The following is a 17,244-nucleotide window of genomic DNA, read 5'->3' as shown; positions in this document are numbered from 1 at the left end:
CTTGCTATGTGAATGGATTCCCTGCCTCTAAGACTGCCAAATTCTACTCAGGCTTGGAGGAGAGGGCCTGGAACAAGCCCAGACCAGTTCTACAAGCAAGTGCAGGATGAACATCAGGTCGAAGACATAAGCACGCGTTTTACCGAGTGATGCAGTCTTCTGACTGCTTCTGGTTCTGCAGTTTGTGGTAGACGACAGCAGCCACTGCCAGAGGCCCGGCATCGCCACACAGGAACGTGATGGATCGTTTCGTCAGACAGCTCAGGCTCTTCTTCACGTACTCCTGGGCCACCTGGAGGTAGGCTGGGTCTCCGTACACATCATAGAGGTGCAAGTACAGCAAGGCAATGCCTGCAAAAGGAACACTAAGATTGTAACCCTCAGAAAAGTTTGCGTCTTGGTTGATTTAACAACACTAAAAGCCTGGCCCTCAGCCTCATCTTAGGCATAACCCCTGGCGGCAGCATCCACACCTTCTTTTCCTGCTTTGTGACCTCTTTGTGCCTCATGCCACTCCTGAGTGGGCTGCAAGTGGACAAACAGCAGTGTCTGACCCAGGAAGGCCTGGAGGACAGCAGAGCCTCTGAAACACAGGTTACATGCTATTTTAGTAGTTGGGAGCAAAAGAGGAGACCTAGACAAAGCCACCTAAACCTACAAACTGTGCCTGGGACTGTGTTGCAATACAGTGAAATTAAAACAAAACAAGCCACCAAAACAGCAGAAAACATCAGGCAAGACAGGACTTGTGGCAGAGTGGTGCTGAGCTGTTTCCCTGTCTCAGCTGCTCTTTCCCATGCCAGGAGGTGAAGGGCTGGGTCCCTTAGCTTGGATCTGATTAAAGTGACAGATCATCAGCACTGAGAAGCATCCTATTAGGCTCTTTTTTTATTATTATTATTATTTTTTATTTTTTTTCTCTTCCCACTGGGAAGCATGAGCAAGACTGCTACACCTCTGTGGACACCAGCTGCTGATGAACAGGTCCCAAGCCCTACTAGAGGGGCTGGTGCATCCTACAAAAGAGAAGAGGCTGCACATTGTTGTCAAGAGTAGCCCTGGTCTGAAAAAGATAAGCTACCTGGAATGCTGGAAATGGCTGCGTGGTCTTCCCTGGATGTTTTCAGTGGGGTGGGCAGTTACAGAAAGAGCTCTGCTACTAAGAAGTCGCAGCAATTGCTGTCTCTGGGCTCTGCCTGCCCTGCCTTCATCCAGCTCTTGAAGCTTTTCGTATGTAGCTGCATTTGAAAGGTCTGCCGTTCAAACATCCTTCTGATCTGGAAAGCATTCTCAAACATGCACTGGAGAAAGCTACTGGTCTGTATCCCTCTGAGAAAGGCTCCTTTCTCTCCTCACCAGCAACTATTTCTGTGAAGCCATAGATTCTGTGTTTAAGCCTAAATTAATTGAGCCAACCTCTGCAGATTTTGGTGTTGCAAGGAGGGTAGGGAGGAAGAAACATGCTGCACAATTACTTTCTACGGTACCGAGGACAATTTTAAATTTAGATCACTTTCTCATTTTGCACGGGTAATCTCCAAAGCTTCGTGCTACAGACAATTCAATTTCACATGTATATTAAGGGCAAATTTCCATTTCCCGCTGAAGTTAATAACCTTGTCCTCTCTCAAAGCAGTTTAGTGTCAGTATTTCCAGGGAGAGAAGCCCAGCTGCATGGTACCATCACTCAGCTTTATAAGGACGTGGACATGAAGCCCTGCTTTAAGGAGAACCCTCCTCTTTCAGCCAGCAAATGCAAAGCAACTCTCCTTGATTTATTTAGCACCTAGCACAGCCTCTAGGCTCTTAATAGGCCTGATAGCTGTCTGAGCACAACTTGCACACTTGAGTTATCTGCTTTAATATACAACTTTTTGCTTTCTAAGTAGCTTCTATTCCCACCACCATCATACCACCCTAATTATGTACGTAACTACCACACCAAGAATGATGCTAGGACCGAATTCTGAGAAAGTAAATGTCTCACCATTGTTTTCCTCTGACTTCCTCGCCTCTCCTCTTTTAAACATTTCTCATCCTCCTTCCCTCCCAGCCCAAGCATTCTCCAACAATCGCTCTTTAGGAAAAGACTCCAAAAAACATTAATCTACGTGAAGGGATGGGAGTAAAAGCTTTGCTTGCCCAAATCATTTGTCTTTCCTTCTTCTTTAAAAAAGAAAAGCTGTCAAACTGCATCTAAAGACAATTTTCTCAACTCATGCCTCAAGGAACTCATGCTCCCAGGACGATCAGCAGGGCACGAGGCAGTGCTACCTGCGAGCCCACAAGTAGGGAAAACCGGCAGAGAGCAGAAGCACGCACAAAAACGCGGTATTTCCAGATGCATGTAGAAGGATACCAAACGCAGCCACCTGTGTGGGAAATGTTGCATACTGACCTGCCTGCCAAGATGCAGATGGTCATTTCAGAGGCAGCGCGGTTTGCAGACAAGAGTTTCCCCCGATGGAATTGGCTCAAGTAAGCTGTGCTGCTCTGCAGAAGTTAACCCATGACTCTGCCTCGAGCCCTCTCCGCTACCTTCCTCACCCCAGCTGTGAGGTTTGTGGGGTTTGCAGGCTTACATGATGGGTTTTTGGTATGCTTTCCGTGCCATACAAACATCGCATCCCTGATCAAACGGGACCCTGTAGACAGTGGATCTGCTCCACTACCATGCACCTTGGAGGTCTGTGCTCAGTGTCACAGCTGGAAGTGCCTGTGACCTGTTTTTGTGACCTCTAAGACCCCGATTGTTCCCAGCAGAACTGCCACACTGCAGCTGTCATCTGCTACTGCCAAAAATTTATGGGCTTTGTTCTCTGTTATCAGTTATCATTGGTCTTTCCTCTCTATAATTTCTCCAGACTACATTTTTTTCTCCTTGCAGTGTAAGGCCTTGCTGCATACCCACAAGTGACAGAGAATGCATCAGACATCACTTGGTGGTGCAGGACAGCGGTGAACATGTGAGTTATCGACAGCACATCCTTTTAGTAGGGCTCTGATAACTAAAACTGCCATCCCTAGGGTGCAGGGAGCCAATGCACTGGAGAAAGAATGACCGAGACACCTGCTGGCTGCAGAAAATCACGAGGCAAAAATCAGTTCTGTATCTCACATCAAAGCCTCTTTATTTAACATCTTCACTAGGACGGTAAGCAGCATCTCTCTCCTCTTGCCATCCGGTATCAGCAGATGCAGAGGGTTGCTTTGTGTTAAAGGCTTCTTTTGGGGAGGCATAGGAGGAGACTTAAATGCACGCAGTGGGAACAGATGTGTTTGCATCAATCACGTCATGCTGATGGTCCTGATTTTAGAAGCCATTACCTCCAACAGAGCAGACATTGCTGTAGACAGAAGACAAGTTCTTGCTGGAGAACTAAAGTGCTGCAACAGGCTGAAAAAAACAATCTCTCTCTACCATATGACCATTCTGTTGGTCAAACAGAAGTAAAGCTCTGTCTTGACTTGCCCCCAGGTTCCTTCTGTTGGGTTGCACTACCACTGCCAACAGCTCTGCTGGCGGGAGACAGCAGTGAGACAAAGCTTCCCCCTCGTGCTGGATGAAGGTGAGAAGGAAGCACTGCTTGGTGTCAGCTCTGCTGCAGTCCCCTTGTTGACAACAGCGGGGGGATGCCCACGAGACTGCTCTGTATGTGCCTCCTTTCCTTTGGGGAAGGCCCACGCTGGGTCAGCTGCTGCTGCCTGACAGCTGCTTCCCGTTCAGGTGCTGGACAACACCAGCAGCTGACCCAGCGTGGGCCTTTCCCAGAGGTCCCCAGGTTGGCACAGGAGGAGATTTCTGGGTCACTCAGCCAGGCCGTACCCTTAAAGCAGGATGTCAAATCTAGAGGGAAGAAGCACAACATGATCTCTGCACGTAGCAAGAAAGCCTGATGGTTTTTAGTGGGAAACCTGATGACATTTTAATGAGTCAGGCATGGGGTGAAAGTTACAGAGGGGGTGGAAAAGCTCTACTGCCCAGCTCAAAGGATAATGAGCATCTTTTCTGGTGCAGAGGTGTGGGATGTTATTTCACACTCACAAATTCATGTCAAAGGCGTGTTGAATGGGAAAATGAGCTGTCTTCTATAGAGGGTCCATTGTCCTGTGTTTGAAACTGCCTGGGGGCTCACAGGTGCATTTTATTGCAGCTTGCCTTCCTAGTGTGTTGTGGGATATGTGGGATATGGGGTGTCTCTCAGGATGCCTCAGATTCTCCGAGAAGAAAACCTGGTAATAACACTTTTGTAAAACTTACTTTTCTCCTTCTGAGAAAAAATAAAAAAAATAAACAACCCAGCCCAAACCAAAATACCCTTTACCTCATCACCAAATCCTAGAAGAGGCTGGGTTAGAAGAGACAGACAGAGGTCAACACCTGGAATTAAAGCCAACTTCAAAATTACACCTCATTGCTCAGAGCCTTGTCCAGTCTAACACTTAGCATCTCCAAGAATGGAGACTGCACAAAAACTGCCCAGCAGGCACCTGGCAGGATGTGGCTTACGAGGGGGACATAAAACATTCTCTCTCCTCAGATGTAGCCCCACTGCGTTTTACTCTGTAAGGATTGTCTGAGCATTTCTGTTTTTCTGAACAGAGCTGTAAGGGGATGCAAGTTCTCTGGGTTATGAGGTTAAAACTAAGATATCACACTGAAGTGAACAAAAGGCATTTTTCCAGAACCTCTCTTGAACTGGTACAGTCAGAATTTCTACTCGTTCTTAAGTGGCTTTTCTTTCATCTGGCGTGTTCTTTGAAGAGTCCTTTCAAAAGGCAGCTCAGCCCTTCTCTGCTCCACTTGCCCAGAGGCCAGCTGAAAGCTGTGGCAGGGGCAAGCCACCTGGACTCACTGGTTTGGTTCAAAGGCCCTCAAGCTCTAAAAGCCATGGCTAGTACACGGCTCAGGAAGGGAATGCTTGCATGGGAAACAAATCCCAAAAGCACTGGCAGAATGGACGGGCAGGACAATCTCTCCCTTCCACAGCATTTCAGAGGGCAGACCACCTCATCATCTTGGGACATCAACAGCCAACAGGGAGCAGACTCGAGAGCTTCCCAGCTTTTGTAGTCAGCAAAGAGGTGCCAGCAGTGAAGTCAGACTTGTTCCATTTCTTTTCCACCATCTGTCCATCCAGTCTAGCTGGTCTTTCAAGCACAGCCTCCTGCACTACAAGGAAGACCACCACATACCTGTAACTCTTAGGCATCATCATGTTTGACAACAGGCAAGAGTGGCATACTTCTGCAAGGATTTGAACCGCTTCTGATTCAAAATTAACTTCGGGCAGTTTACCTTCCCTCGGTCAATACTTTGATACCAGTGAAACAGATTAAGACCGCAGAAACTTTTGCAGCAGTCTAGCTAAACTGATTATAAGAGAAAACGAACACAACAGCTGAGCCTGCTCTACAGCCAGGCACGTACCAGGATTTGCCTACAGGGCCCTGATCTCTCCAGGGAACTGAATGAAACCGTAACAAGCAGATTCAAACGTGTTTTGAGGGCATTCAGCTGTACACTGCATAATCTGGATCCGAAGTGCACTGTCACTGCCTCTGAGCTGAAAATGCAAGTCCTACCTTCCCTCTGCTCCAACTTCACGTGCCAAGAAGCTGTGGCTGTGTGGGGGAACAGGGCTCTCAAGTGCGTTGGGAAAGAAATAGGCACCAAAGCAAAATGCCAGCATATGCTGTGTATTACAGGGTGTAATGTAGTACGCTCAAGTATGTTACATTTCACACAGAGTTTACGCTAAGAGAGGCACATTTCAAATCTCCCTTATTAGCGGCCACAAGAGTGCGGGTTGATTTCAGACTGCTGGGCAATGATTTACATGAGAAGATACTCAACAAGCCTCTTCTACTTAAGCAATTAAGGGAAAAAGCTGCTGTCTTGGCCCAATTAATTTGCTCTCTGGAAACCAGCACTGAATAAATTAATATAGCTAGGATTAGAAAAGAAAGGAGGATGACTCACATACAGCGTAATATCTGCAAACTTCACTTCTCTGGCTGTGACCCGCAGGAAATCTGTCCACAGGCTTTTTCTAATCCTATTAGCCAAGGCAAGAATGTTGTATGCCCAATGAGGAATGATCCCAGGGAGGAAAAAAAAAAAAGAGAAATGCCTCTCAAGAAACCGCTTTCCAAAATAATAAAAAAATAAATTAAAGAAAAAAAGAAAGCAGAAATCCTACCAGAACTCACAGCCACTGTCACTTTCCAACATGAGGTTCCTTAAGGCCACCCTATGAAAAGGGAAGTGTTTACCTTCCCCCTGCAGACTTTCAGCTGGCTGTCCTCCTGCTTTACCTCCTGAATTCCTCTGGCCAGAGGTAGACTCTGCTGCCAAGCCAAGCAGCAGCATCACACCTGAAGGCCATCAACACATCCAGAGTGCTCTTCACACAAAGGGAGCTGAGGGAAGGCTGAACCCCTCTCTCCCAGGATAAGCTCAGCCAGTACTGAACAGAAATTCACACACAGCAGCAGCAAAGTGCTGCCAAGCAGCAAATGAAAAGAAAAAAAAAAATAATAGAAACACACAATAGTCTTCTCCCACGCTGGAATTCAACAGTGGCATGGTAGCATTTCTTATGAACTGTGTTGGAGTGGTCTTACTGCTTGTTTACCTTACCAAAATTTTCAAGCAGCCATTTTTGGCACTGCTTTCACCAAGCTGCAACGTTAGCTTAGCATCAACACAATGATCACTATTCTTCTAGCAAAATGTTGGCATCAAGTTCCATTGCATCTAAGCACAAACCAGCCATGCCCAGATTATAGCATGGAAAATTGCCATTTAGGATCGCAATGTATTGAGGAAAATAAAAAAAAAAAAGCCATGACAGCAAAAAAAAAATCCTTCAGCAGTCACAAAAATACCTGCACCTATCTCAAGATCCCTCCCTAGAGCCTGGCACAGCGCAGAAAGAAGCGCCTTGAAAGCTGACAAAGCACACAGCAGAATCCAAAAGTCAAAAAGGATGAGGCAAAGAAATGTGTCCTCCCTGCCTCCAGGGGGTAGGAATAGGGTGGGGAAGGTAGGGCACGCTCCTAAAGTAGGAAGAACAGGTTGAAAATGCACCACGGGAAAAAGACAAACTCCTGGAAGCTTAGGATAGAAGGGTTTGTGCGAAGAAGGCTTCCATCCACAGTTATATTTGCATTTCTGCTCCCTCTAACAGCTCCTAGAGCAGAACTAGCCCTGGCTGAGCGGAGGGACACTACCTGGGGAGAAGGAATGGTGCAATTTGACAATCAAACATCGTCACAAGATAAAACTCAGCCCAAGCCAAAAAGATGGACATTAGTTCAGGCTCTAAGGTCATGCCTGCCACTCTGCAAGAAGCCCTTACAGGGAAATGGCCTGCTATGCACACAGGCGTACTTCACAGAGCAGTAGTTATAAACACCCTCAGCACAGCTACATTTGGAACCAGTCTCTTCGAAGGTTCCAATATTTGCTTTCAAGAAGATGCATTTCAATCCTCTCGCTTTATTTGTTGCGGAAGCGTGGCACTGTTACTCAAGATCTAGTCTTACTTACCTTGCAATGCTATGGTCCTCCCTTTGCAGTTTGAGTTCTGCTGCCAAAAAAAGGTGAGTCACTGAATGACAACCCCTTGGTTTAACAGATTAAACCATCGTGCGGGAGAAGTGCCATTCACAATACGAATCTACTGTCGTCAAACTACAAAGGAACAGGGGCTGACTTAGCTTAACCTTGAGGACAGTTTCAGAGGGGTCGAGCTCCCTTCTGACTAGATGGCTGCTGATTTTTGTGCCCAGGGGGCCACCCTACCTGTCCAGCCAGTGTAAGCTGTGCAGTCGTGGGGGTCAGCACACTTGAGGCCCCTTTCCATCTGCTGGAGCAGCTCCCTTATTTTGTTGTTCAGACGCTGCGTGAACTCAGGCGTCAGCTGTGCGGAATCAAGAAACACCAGAGAAAGGCAACATCAGCACACCGGGAAGGTCTTGGAAAATGGCTGAACGCGTGTGAAAGCGCCTGGGGGCACACACCAGGGATTTTCTCCAGCTGCTGGCAGCATTCATCTCCTAGCAAATACCCAAGAAGTCTTTGCCGGCGACTGTTACCCCATGCCCTGCCCTGAAGCTGCAGTGCCAGCACCTGTAAGGCCTCAAAGCCATGCTGGAGGAAGACAATTTCTTGTCCTGGCTTTAAACCACAGCCAGAGATGGGCAGGTTGGAAGCTATCTTAGAAGTCCTGGGCACCTTCTTCTTTCTGGAAAGCTCTGCTGGGATAGGATTGTCAGGTCTTTAACCTCTCAGGAACAGCTGGGCCACCACACCACGCCAGAGAGAGTGAAAAACCTACAAAGGGTTTCTGTCACCTCAGGTTTTGCCAGTGCCAGGGGAGATGCTCCGATAACCATCCACCTTGAAGGAGGACACAGCAGCCGAGCTCTTGCCTTACCATGGGCACATGAGGACCGCGACACCACATACTCTCACCCCCTACCACACAGCCCCTCGGTACAAAACACAGTCACCGAGATCACCCCGAAACCTTTTATTTTGCTTTAAAAAAAGGCTAGAAAGCCCACTTATTTTTTGCTGTTGCTTAATAAAGCCCACCCTGGGAGCCCCCCCAGGGCACTCCCCAGCCTGAGGGGCTTCTCCCCGCAGCCACCGCCGGGCGCGGGGCCGCGCTGAGGAGGGACTCGGCGGGCGGCCGGGGCAAAGCGACAACCTCCAGCCGCTCCCCCCCTCACCCAGCCCAGTCACCGCGGCCCCACTCACCCGCCCGGCGGCATCGAAGTAGCCGGTGGCCAGGGATTTATCGTAGTCCGCGTAGGGGTTGGGCAGAGCCCGCTGCGCCATCATGGTGCCCGCCGCTCGCTGCCCGCCCCGCCCAAATGGCGGCGGCCGCCGGGAGGCTGTGGGAGGCCGGGCCGGGGAACGCCGCCTCACAGCGCCCAGCCCTAGTCCCAGCCCTATAGCGATGTGTGGGGCTTGGGTTGCGGGCTGAGTCCCCGTGTGGGGCCGGATCGCAGGGTTTTAGGGGTCCTCTGAGGCTTTGGGAGCCATTCTGGCTGGCTCTGAGGGACGTAGGACGGAGGAGTTTGTGGGTGCCTTGCTGCTGGCTCTGTGGGGGTTTAAGGATCCTCTGGGACTCCCTGCAAATGTTCCTGTGGGGTTTGGGAACTCTGTGAGGTTTAGGGGATGCCTTTTGGCTGGACCTGTGTGATTTCAGGGCCCTGTCTACCTGGTTGCTTGGAGTTTGTAGGTGCTGTGTGGTTTAGGGCACTGTTTGGCTGGCCCTGTGGCGTTTAGGGGGCCCTGTGAGGCTTAGGCTGTGTGGTAGCTGCATGAGGTTAAGGGTCCTGGTGGGGTTTAGGGGTCCCATGTGTTGGGCCCTGTGGGGTTTGCAATTCCTGTGGGGCTTGAGGCTCCTTTCAGTTAATGCCAAGGGACTTTGGGGGCCCTGTGAGGGTTTGGGAGCCATTTTGTCTCTCTGAGGGATGTGGGGAATTCATGGGCACCTTGCAGCTGTCCCTGTGGTACTTAGGGGCTCTGTGGGACTGAGTGGTTCCCTGCAGCAATTCCTGTGGGGTTTGAGGTATATTTTGATTGTTTCAGTGGAGTTTGGGGACCCTGGAGGGTTTGGGCAATACCTTTTTGCTGGACCTATGTGATTTGGGGGCAATGTCTATTTAGCTGTGTAAGGCTTGCAGCTGCTGTGAGGTTTGGGGCACCTTTTGGCTGGCCCCAAGGGGTTTAGGGGGTTCCATTGGGTTTAGGGATCCCCTTTTGTCTGGGCCTGTATATTTTATGGGTATTATGTTGCAGATCCTGTGGTATTTAGGGGGCCTTGTGAGGCTTATAGCTCCATGAGGTTAAGAGGCCCGGTGGGGTTTAGGGGCCCCATGTGGCAGGCCCTGGGGGGGTTGTAGGCCCTGGGGGGCTTGGGAGCTCTTTGTGGCTGTCCCTGTGGAGCTTGGGGTTCTTGTGGGGATTAGGGAATCCCTTGTGGCTGGCTCTGTGGTATATGGGGCCTGTTGTTACTGACCCTGGTATTTAGGGGACTCTTGGGGGGCTTAGAGGCCCTGTGTGGCTGGCCCTGTGGATTTTGCAGGCCTTGTGGGGTTTGGCCTTTTGGCTTGTGGGGTTTGGCCTTTTGGCTTGTGGGGTTTGGGGCTCCTTTTTGCTGACCCTGAGTGGTTTAGGGGCCCTACAGGGCTTAGAGCCCCCATGTGGCTGCCCCTGTAGGGTTTGGGGCTCTTTTTGGCTGGCTCTGAGGAGTTTGGGGGCCCAGAGAGTCAGGCCTTGTGGCATTTAGGAGTCCCTGTAGTGTTTAGGCTGCATAGTCAAATGCATGAGGGGGTCCTGTGAGGTTTGCATGCCCTATTGGGTTTTAGGGGCCCAGTGGGGTTTAGGATTCCCTTATGGCTGTCCCTGTGGGATTTGCAGGCCTTGTGGAATTTAGAGGCCCCTTGTGGCTGGCCCTGAAAGATTTATAGGCCCACTGTGACTCTGTCTTTGAAGCTTGAGCCCTGTGGGGTTTCAGGGGCCCCAATGGGGTTTTGGGCCCCCCATAGTTAACGCAATGGAGCTGGAGGCCCTGTGGACGTGGTGCCTGCCTGGTGCAGGTGGTGGCAGAGAGTCTGTCCCAGGAGCACACGTTGGGCCCTGCTTCCCCCTAGCAGCAGCACTTTACCTGGCTGTGAGGCCTGACACAGCACAGATCTGCACTTGCTGCTCACCTCCAGTGCTGCTGCTTGTTGCCTGTGCCAGCTGAGCTGCTTCCTCTCTGTGACGGAAGGGTAGGTGACCATGACTTCCAGCCCTGACCAGTGCCACCCGGCCAGCTTTTTATCCCAAATGCCCCATTGAAGCAATGTCCTGGTGTTTGGGGTCTCCCTGCAGCCCTCCTGTGATGTGTGTCCCTGTGTACCAGCTGTGTAAAGCAGAAGAGTGTGGGACAGTGTTCATTAGCCTGAATTGGGCTAAATTGCCCTTACATGCTGTGTTTCTGATTCTATCTGGGGTCATGCTATGCTCCATTCCCTTTTTAACCCTGCAGGCCTTTGGCACAGCGTGGGAGCCCTGCTTAGGATCTGGCTTGCTGCAGTGCACAACTTGTTGGGGGCTTCTAGAGTGGTCTAAGTGCAATGGCATGCTCCTGTGTGGGAGCTGAACCCATCTACGTGGGTTGGGGGAAAAATCTGCTTTAAGAATTTTCCTTTTGGTGGTGGTCAGGAACACCCATGGGAATTCATTAGGTGGTTGCATTCATGTTTGGGGCAACTGCTTTTTGTTAGGGATTCTGGTTTTCTGACCATAAGCCTGCTTATTATAATTTGTAAAATCAGAGCTCAAAGAAAAAAAAAATAAATTGCAGGGAATACTGAGAAACAAGCACAAAATATTGTGGGGCCAAGCTCATAGCCTGTGTTAGTCTTCCATCTGCAGGTCAAAATTATATTTCCTACCTTCCTTCCCCCAGGCACATTTCCATATAAACTTCTATAGTAAAGTACGCTACTTCAGCTTTAGAATCTTTGCCTTGTCTTTGATTCCTTCCGTATTTTCTTTTCTCTTCAGATCACTTCAAGAAAAAGATGCTTCTCCCCTACTATACTGCCTGTTCTCCTCACCACCACCCCCAAAGAATTGTGTTTCAGTGTTATTTTCTAAACGTCTGTGGTCACTTTAGGCTTTGATGGAGTTCTTGCCCAGGATATATCCAGAGCATCTCACTGTTGCTGTCACCTGGAGCCCAGGTAAGTGACTCTTAGTAACTTGTCTGTGCAGAACAGGACAGGAAAGAAGCAAATGAGCCAGTGAGGGAATCTGTTTCCATGTTCTCACTGCAATTTCAGTCATTTTGGGGTGTTTGGGTGTGGAGGGGGGGGGACTTTCTTGTTGCATCTGTAAAAGATTATGCTGGATTCATCGGGAAAAAGTGATGAGAGGAAATATATTCACAACACATCTAGAAACTACTTTTGTGTGGAAGCAGCTGTCAGAGTAGACAGAGGAAATGGAAAGAAAACAGGCTTCAGTTGGTCTTCCTTGCAGTCCCATCCCAAAGTTGTTCTTAGAAAAAATCTCTGTTCCTGAAGTGACTTGCAATCAATGGCTGAAAAGATGTCCCAGAATCTTTCTACAAGTGAGAAAAGAACAGTGTGTAATAATTTCCTTGTCCACTGCAACAGCTAAAATACAAATCTTTACCACATTTTCGCAGCATAAGGGTCCTGGCTGTTGGTGGTCTCTACTAGCCTGGTAGCGTGCCTGTGGGTCCTGTAGTTACGTGACTAAAATTCATATTTCATGGTTCTCCCTGAAGAAAGCATCAGGGTGCCTGAGTGTGTTCCTTCCTTATCCCGCAATGATGCAAATTCCAAGCCTTTGCTGTTGCTCCAGCTGCCTGCGGACTGCCTGGCGCCCTGCCTGAGGACTTGCTGGCCCACCTCCTGCCAGAGTGGAGATGGCTCCTCCTGGGGGCTCTGCTGGTAGGGTTTGTAACCTCCCCTACAGCTGATCTCCGGTCAGCAGGTGCCAGGTTGGGCAGAGTAGATGCAGAGTCGCACGTGGCCTTTCCAAAACGGTGTTTTGGCATCTACCCCTCCTGTCAGGGTCAGGCTGACCTCAGACAGTGGCCTCCCTGCTGTGGACCAGATGGACTTGGCGTGGTAACCCCATAACAATAATGCAAGGCTTGCTTGTTCTGGTTTTGCTACTGTGTGCTGGATGTGAGGGAGTGCTGTGAGCAAGGATAACTTGTCCTTCGGGGCCTCCTGAGGCAGAAAAGGGGATTTGGGAAGCTGCATGTGGAAGTGCCTCACAGAGCATGGTCTGTGTGTGTGTGGGGGGGGGGTATTACAGAAAACTGCCGAGATGAAGCACTTGGGTGGTGGGAGAACATTCACCTGCTGAAAATCACCCTGGGGATGTCTTGGGGCTTTAGGAGAACTACTGCACTACAAAATTTTGTAGTTAAGGGATGGGATCAAGGTTGTATTCATCCCTCCATCTATGTTTATTTTTTTTTTCATTTTTGTATTGGTTCCTTTGTGCTCAAGCTTCAGACAGTACGTGGTAACATCACAAAGCTTCCCATCTGCATTGATCAGCCTCTCTTACACATTATTTATTAAGCATCATGGATAAAGTTACTACATAATTAGGCTTGGAGTCCAAAGTGTACAAAGACACATGAAAGATCAAAACCAGGGATGTCCTTTTCTTCCTTAAAAATTACAATAAAGAATATTGGACATTGTTTTCTGTGTATAAATACCGTGTATAAAACAGTGACAATTCTAGAAAAATTCAATTCTTTAATACTAGAGTTCTGGCTCACTGTATTTGATCTCAGTAAAACCCTCAAAATTATATTAAGAGACTGAAAATTGTAATGCCATTCTGAAGCTGAAAAGAGTTGCTTTTGGAAGGTAAAGCAAGTATTGTATCTTGGCTTTGTGATGACAAAATTTTTCACTTTAGAAGGACATCCAGAAGGGGGAAAACTATATTTTATTCTGTTGGTTCATTCTTTCCAAGTATACTGTAAGCATGAGTGCAGATAGCATTGATTATTTTGTTTTAGCAGCTTCTGGGAAGAGATCAAAGCTTGAGTATTGGTCAGAGAAGCTGAGTGAAGCTAGTCAATTATATTGATAGTAAATCTGGGGCAAACCTTGCCATATCCTGCCCCCATTTATTGGGGCCAGATGGTAGGCTGAGAATTTGTTTTTAAAAAAAAACAATCCTGTCGCTGTGCACACACAGTGGTGGGCTTTGAGCAGTGATTAACATCCAGAAAGGAGACCTCAGAGATGTAGTAGGTGGTTCTGCTGCTCAGCAGAAAGTCAGTTCTTATTAGGAAGGGAAAAGAGAACAAATCTGAGAGCGGTGTTATGTGTGTCGGTGGCTCACCTGCTTCTGAAATCCCGCATTTACTTCTCATCTCAAAATGCATGGCAGAACTAGAAGAGAGGTGCAAATTACAGAACTGAGCAGGCCAAAAATAAGCTGTGTGGAATGGCTTTATGTACAGAGTAAGTAGCTGTGCTTAGGGCTGTTCAGACTGGAAGAGACACCTAAAGAGGGGTCTAGGAGATGTCTGTGGGCTTTGAACAGCGTTGCAGACCTAATGGGGAAAGGTGGCAGGCTGGCTTTCAAAGCTGACAGACTTCAGCTGAAATGACGAGGCAGCCTTCCAAGGTGAAGATTATTAACGTTGTTAAGCCGTGGCAGGCTGTTCAGTAAAAAGATATCTCTGTGCCCGTGCACAGGAGGTCCCGAGCCACGGAGTTAGGGGGTATTGCTGTGTGCCTTCACTGTCCTGTTCCCTGAGCATCTGGCGTGGAAGCTGCTATGGGAGAGTTTCGGTGTGCCTGATGCTGTGTGCTTTTATTTTGCTTTACATGTTAGAGCAGGTAATAGCCTGAGGGCACTGTAACGTCTCCGTGCCAGCAGCTGCCCCTCACTCCAGCTACCAACACATCCCTCATCGCGGTGTGGGCAGGTGCTACCTGTGGTGCTGCGGCTGTGCCCTGCTCTTCGGGGGCTCAGCCACTAGGTGCCCCTGTCCCACAAGCAGGAAACCGGAGGAGACTTTGCAGCGGGAAAGCAGCTGCTTCGTGTGGCTGTTTTCTCAGTAAGTAACGAGTGGAGATGAGTGGTTCTGTGCATCGAGCCACGGCTCTTCGGAGATCGCAGGTTGTGATCCTCTGGGACATTTTGTCATTTGTCTTTTCCACCTCTCTGAGGCATCAGCCCGCAGCGCACCCTTCGGCTGCAGTTGGAATCCGTTCTTTCTTGGTTAAGGAGAGAGTTTGGAGAGCAGACCTGGGTGAGAAGAGATCAGGAAGGGCTACGTGTGGGCAGAAGCAAGGAGAAGCAGGCAGAAAGCTGCCAAGAGCTGGACCGAGCTCTCTGTTTTGGTGGTGAGGTCAATGCCAAATACATCTGGAAGGCAGTGAGTCTTGCTGTGGCTTTAATCGACTCTGCTCCCCGGACAGAACTGACATCACATCAGATTTATTTTGCTTTGCTGTAATGACTCACACGGTTCTGCATCAGGCACTTGCATCTTCAATGATGTCTTTAAAGTTCAGTGTCAGGATTGGATACAATCACCGATGAACACATGATATGGATATGGCTCAGTGCTTAGCCTGACTCTGTATTTGACATCTGTCTGTACCCGTGCTCACCTTTGCACGTCTGGAGGGTGAGCAGTGCACGAGCATGACTGTTGTCTTGTTTGCTTAGCTGTATGGACAGTTTAGGGTGGCAGTGACCAGGGTCTTCATGACATTGAGCAATAAAATTAAGCTTGGCAGGTGACCTGAGGTCTCCGAGTAGCGCTAAAAGCCCCTGGTGTTTCATTTGGTGCACTACGGAGGTACCTGATACCTTATACCTTGTAAAATAATGCATTGCTCACAGTGTGCGAATAATTTTGGGGTCATGTTTTTAATGAACCTTCAATATGGAGTGCCTGCCCCCCCGGGACACCCTGGCAATGTTGCAGGGCACTCTCTGATGCAGTGATTCTTCGGCACCCGTGCCAGTATCTTGATGTTCATTCTCTACAGCCACCACTAGGGCAATAGGTTTGCCTGGACGTGTCCTGATCAGTAAAATTGTGCTCTGCTGGGGTTTTCTCCAGGGAAGGAGCTGCCCCTGACCAAAACACTGCTGAAATGCCAGCATGGACTCTTGACTGTGACGTGACCTTGGAGAACGTGGCCATACCTCAGCTGTGCCGTAACCCCGTGTGGTTTTTCTCCTCATGACAAGCAAGCTGCTGGGCTGAGGCTTTCAGGGGCCTGGTCCTGGCTGGCACGTGGCCATCCCAGCTGCCTGCAGCTCGGCCCCGAGCCGTGCTGCCTGTGCCAGGGTGCAGCACCAGCGGGACATCTGCTGATGGGTCACTGCCTGGAACACACGGACAGGGCTTGCTCTGTGCTGGAGAGCTGCTTGCTGCTCGTCTTTTATGTATTTTGCTATGTTTTTGTATTCTGACAGGCTTTTTAAAGCTAAGCTTTTAAGGATTGAAAATATTTGGCAGCTCATAACATTGCTTGAAGCAAAGGGACAGTTTCCTTGCAAAGTTTCCATCCTCATGGCTTTCAACCTGACACAAGTAATGTTTCATCTCAGTTCTCTTTCTTGTGGCCTCTTCTTACGATGGAGATGAATTGAAATGAACTGCTTGTGGTGTAGGTGGACATGTAGTAATGAAGATATTTCTCCTTTAGGATTTCTGCATCCCTCCCAAGGTGTTTTCAACTCAGCAAGCTAACAAGAAACCTGGTGCATATGGAGGTACTCTTCCCAAAGAAGGCTCCTGGATTCAGGGGGCAGCAGAGCTCAGATTTTGGACACTTAAAATGTGAGCCCATCTGCAGGTTATTGTTTGTTCACTTGACTAGGTTGGTTGATATCGTTTCCTTTTGGAATGAGGCAGGTACAGCGACGTGGTCCTTTGCTGGCAGGCATGGAGCAATCTGATGGAATCATCCCGTGCGTGTTATTTTAGGCACATATAGGGTGGGAAAAGGGAGTGTGCAACACCACAGCATTTCCAGTGTGGTGAGTCTGAAAGCTGATGATTGTCACAACATCAGCTTGTGAAGAAGTCAGAATTTCTGAGAAATCAGAATTTCTCAGTCCTTAGTTTTCTTGGGTGATTTTTAGTTATTATTTATTTGCCCGTTGGAGAAGCCTAAAATAAAAGTTGCATTGTGACATTTCTGGGGGGATGCAAGCGAGGAAAGCAGGAAATTCATCTCACTTCCCCTCCTGGCCATTTGTGAAATGGGGGAGAATATCTGTTAGCTGACTGGCAGGATGGATGAAGATGTTGTTAGGGACCTTTACTGGGGATCTCTGTGGCTAATGTTAGTAAAATGGATGTGACCCTTACTTAAGGAATGTAGTTTGAGATTTAGCACGTATTCAGCTGCATCTTATGTATCCCATTTCCCTAGAAAAAGCAGAACTAGCCGCAGAAGGCAGTCTGAATGGGCTGAAGTAGAGGTATATTCACAGCTGATGCTGGGCTGGATGCTCAAGCACAGCTCTCCTTGTTTCTTCTGAAATCCTTGGGATTTTTTTTTCCCTCTGGGCTGCTGCTTCAGTAGCAAGAGCCCTCCCTGCTTCTCCCACCCAGTTACTGAATCTTCTTGTGCCCACGAAATCTCCATGTGTCTGTTGTAGGAAACTCATGGAGGGATGACTGTGGTAAACACAAA

General features: G+C 48.8%; 2 protein-coding genes and 1 long non-coding RNA gene across 4 annotated transcripts in view; 1 reads left to right on the top strand and 2 right to left on the bottom strand.

Annotated features, from left to right (window-relative positions):
• The window catches only part of LANCL1 (LanC like glutathione S-transferase 1), a 17,678-nt gene extending 8,746 nt beyond the window's left edge, over positions 1-8,932 (bottom strand). Inside the window, exons 1-3 of the mRNA XM_005021780.6 lie at positions 8,771-8,932; positions 7,811-7,928; positions 144-351 (exon numbers count right to left, since the gene is read on the bottom strand). Coding sequence (XP_005021837.2) covers positions 144-351; positions 7,811-7,928; positions 8,771-8,854 — 410 coding nt within the window. The 5' untranslated portion in view covers positions 8,855-8,932. The remainder of the gene's footprint in view (positions 1-143; positions 352-7,810; positions 7,929-8,770) is intronic.
• CPS1 (carbamoyl-phosphate synthase 1) overlaps positions 1-17,244 on the top strand; it is a 175,043-nt gene that overhangs the window by 50,514 nt on the left and 107,285 nt on the right. The window contains exons 4-5 of one of the 2 annotated variants that reach the window (XM_072040456.1): positions 2,888-2,966; positions 11,576-11,754. The gene's annotated coding sequence lies outside the window, so the exon portion shown is untranslated. Of the gene's footprint in view, positions 1-2,887; positions 2,967-9,065; positions 10,795-11,575; positions 11,755-17,244 lie in introns of those variants that run through there. The other variant, XM_072040457.1, reaches the window with a different exon arrangement.
• On the bottom strand, positions 360-7,514 carry LOC106017779 (uncharacterized). Its single transcript, XR_005266945.2, has 3 exons — positions 6,204-7,514; positions 5,984-6,059; positions 360-3,347 (listed from the first exon to the last, which is right to left on the bottom strand). It is a non-coding gene; the product is annotated as an uncharacterized lncRNA (long non-coding RNA).

Source organism: Anas platyrhynchos, chromosome 7 (assembly GCF_047663525.1).
Source record: "Anas platyrhynchos isolate ZD024472 breed Pekin duck chromosome 7, IASCAAS_PekinDuck_T2T, whole genome shotgun sequence".
Lineage (NCBI taxonomy): Eukaryota > Metazoa > Chordata > Aves > Anseriformes > Anatidae > Anas > Anas platyrhynchos.
The sequence above is the reverse complement of the archived record's forward strand: the minus strand, read 5'-3'. Positions and strand labels throughout refer to the sequence as shown.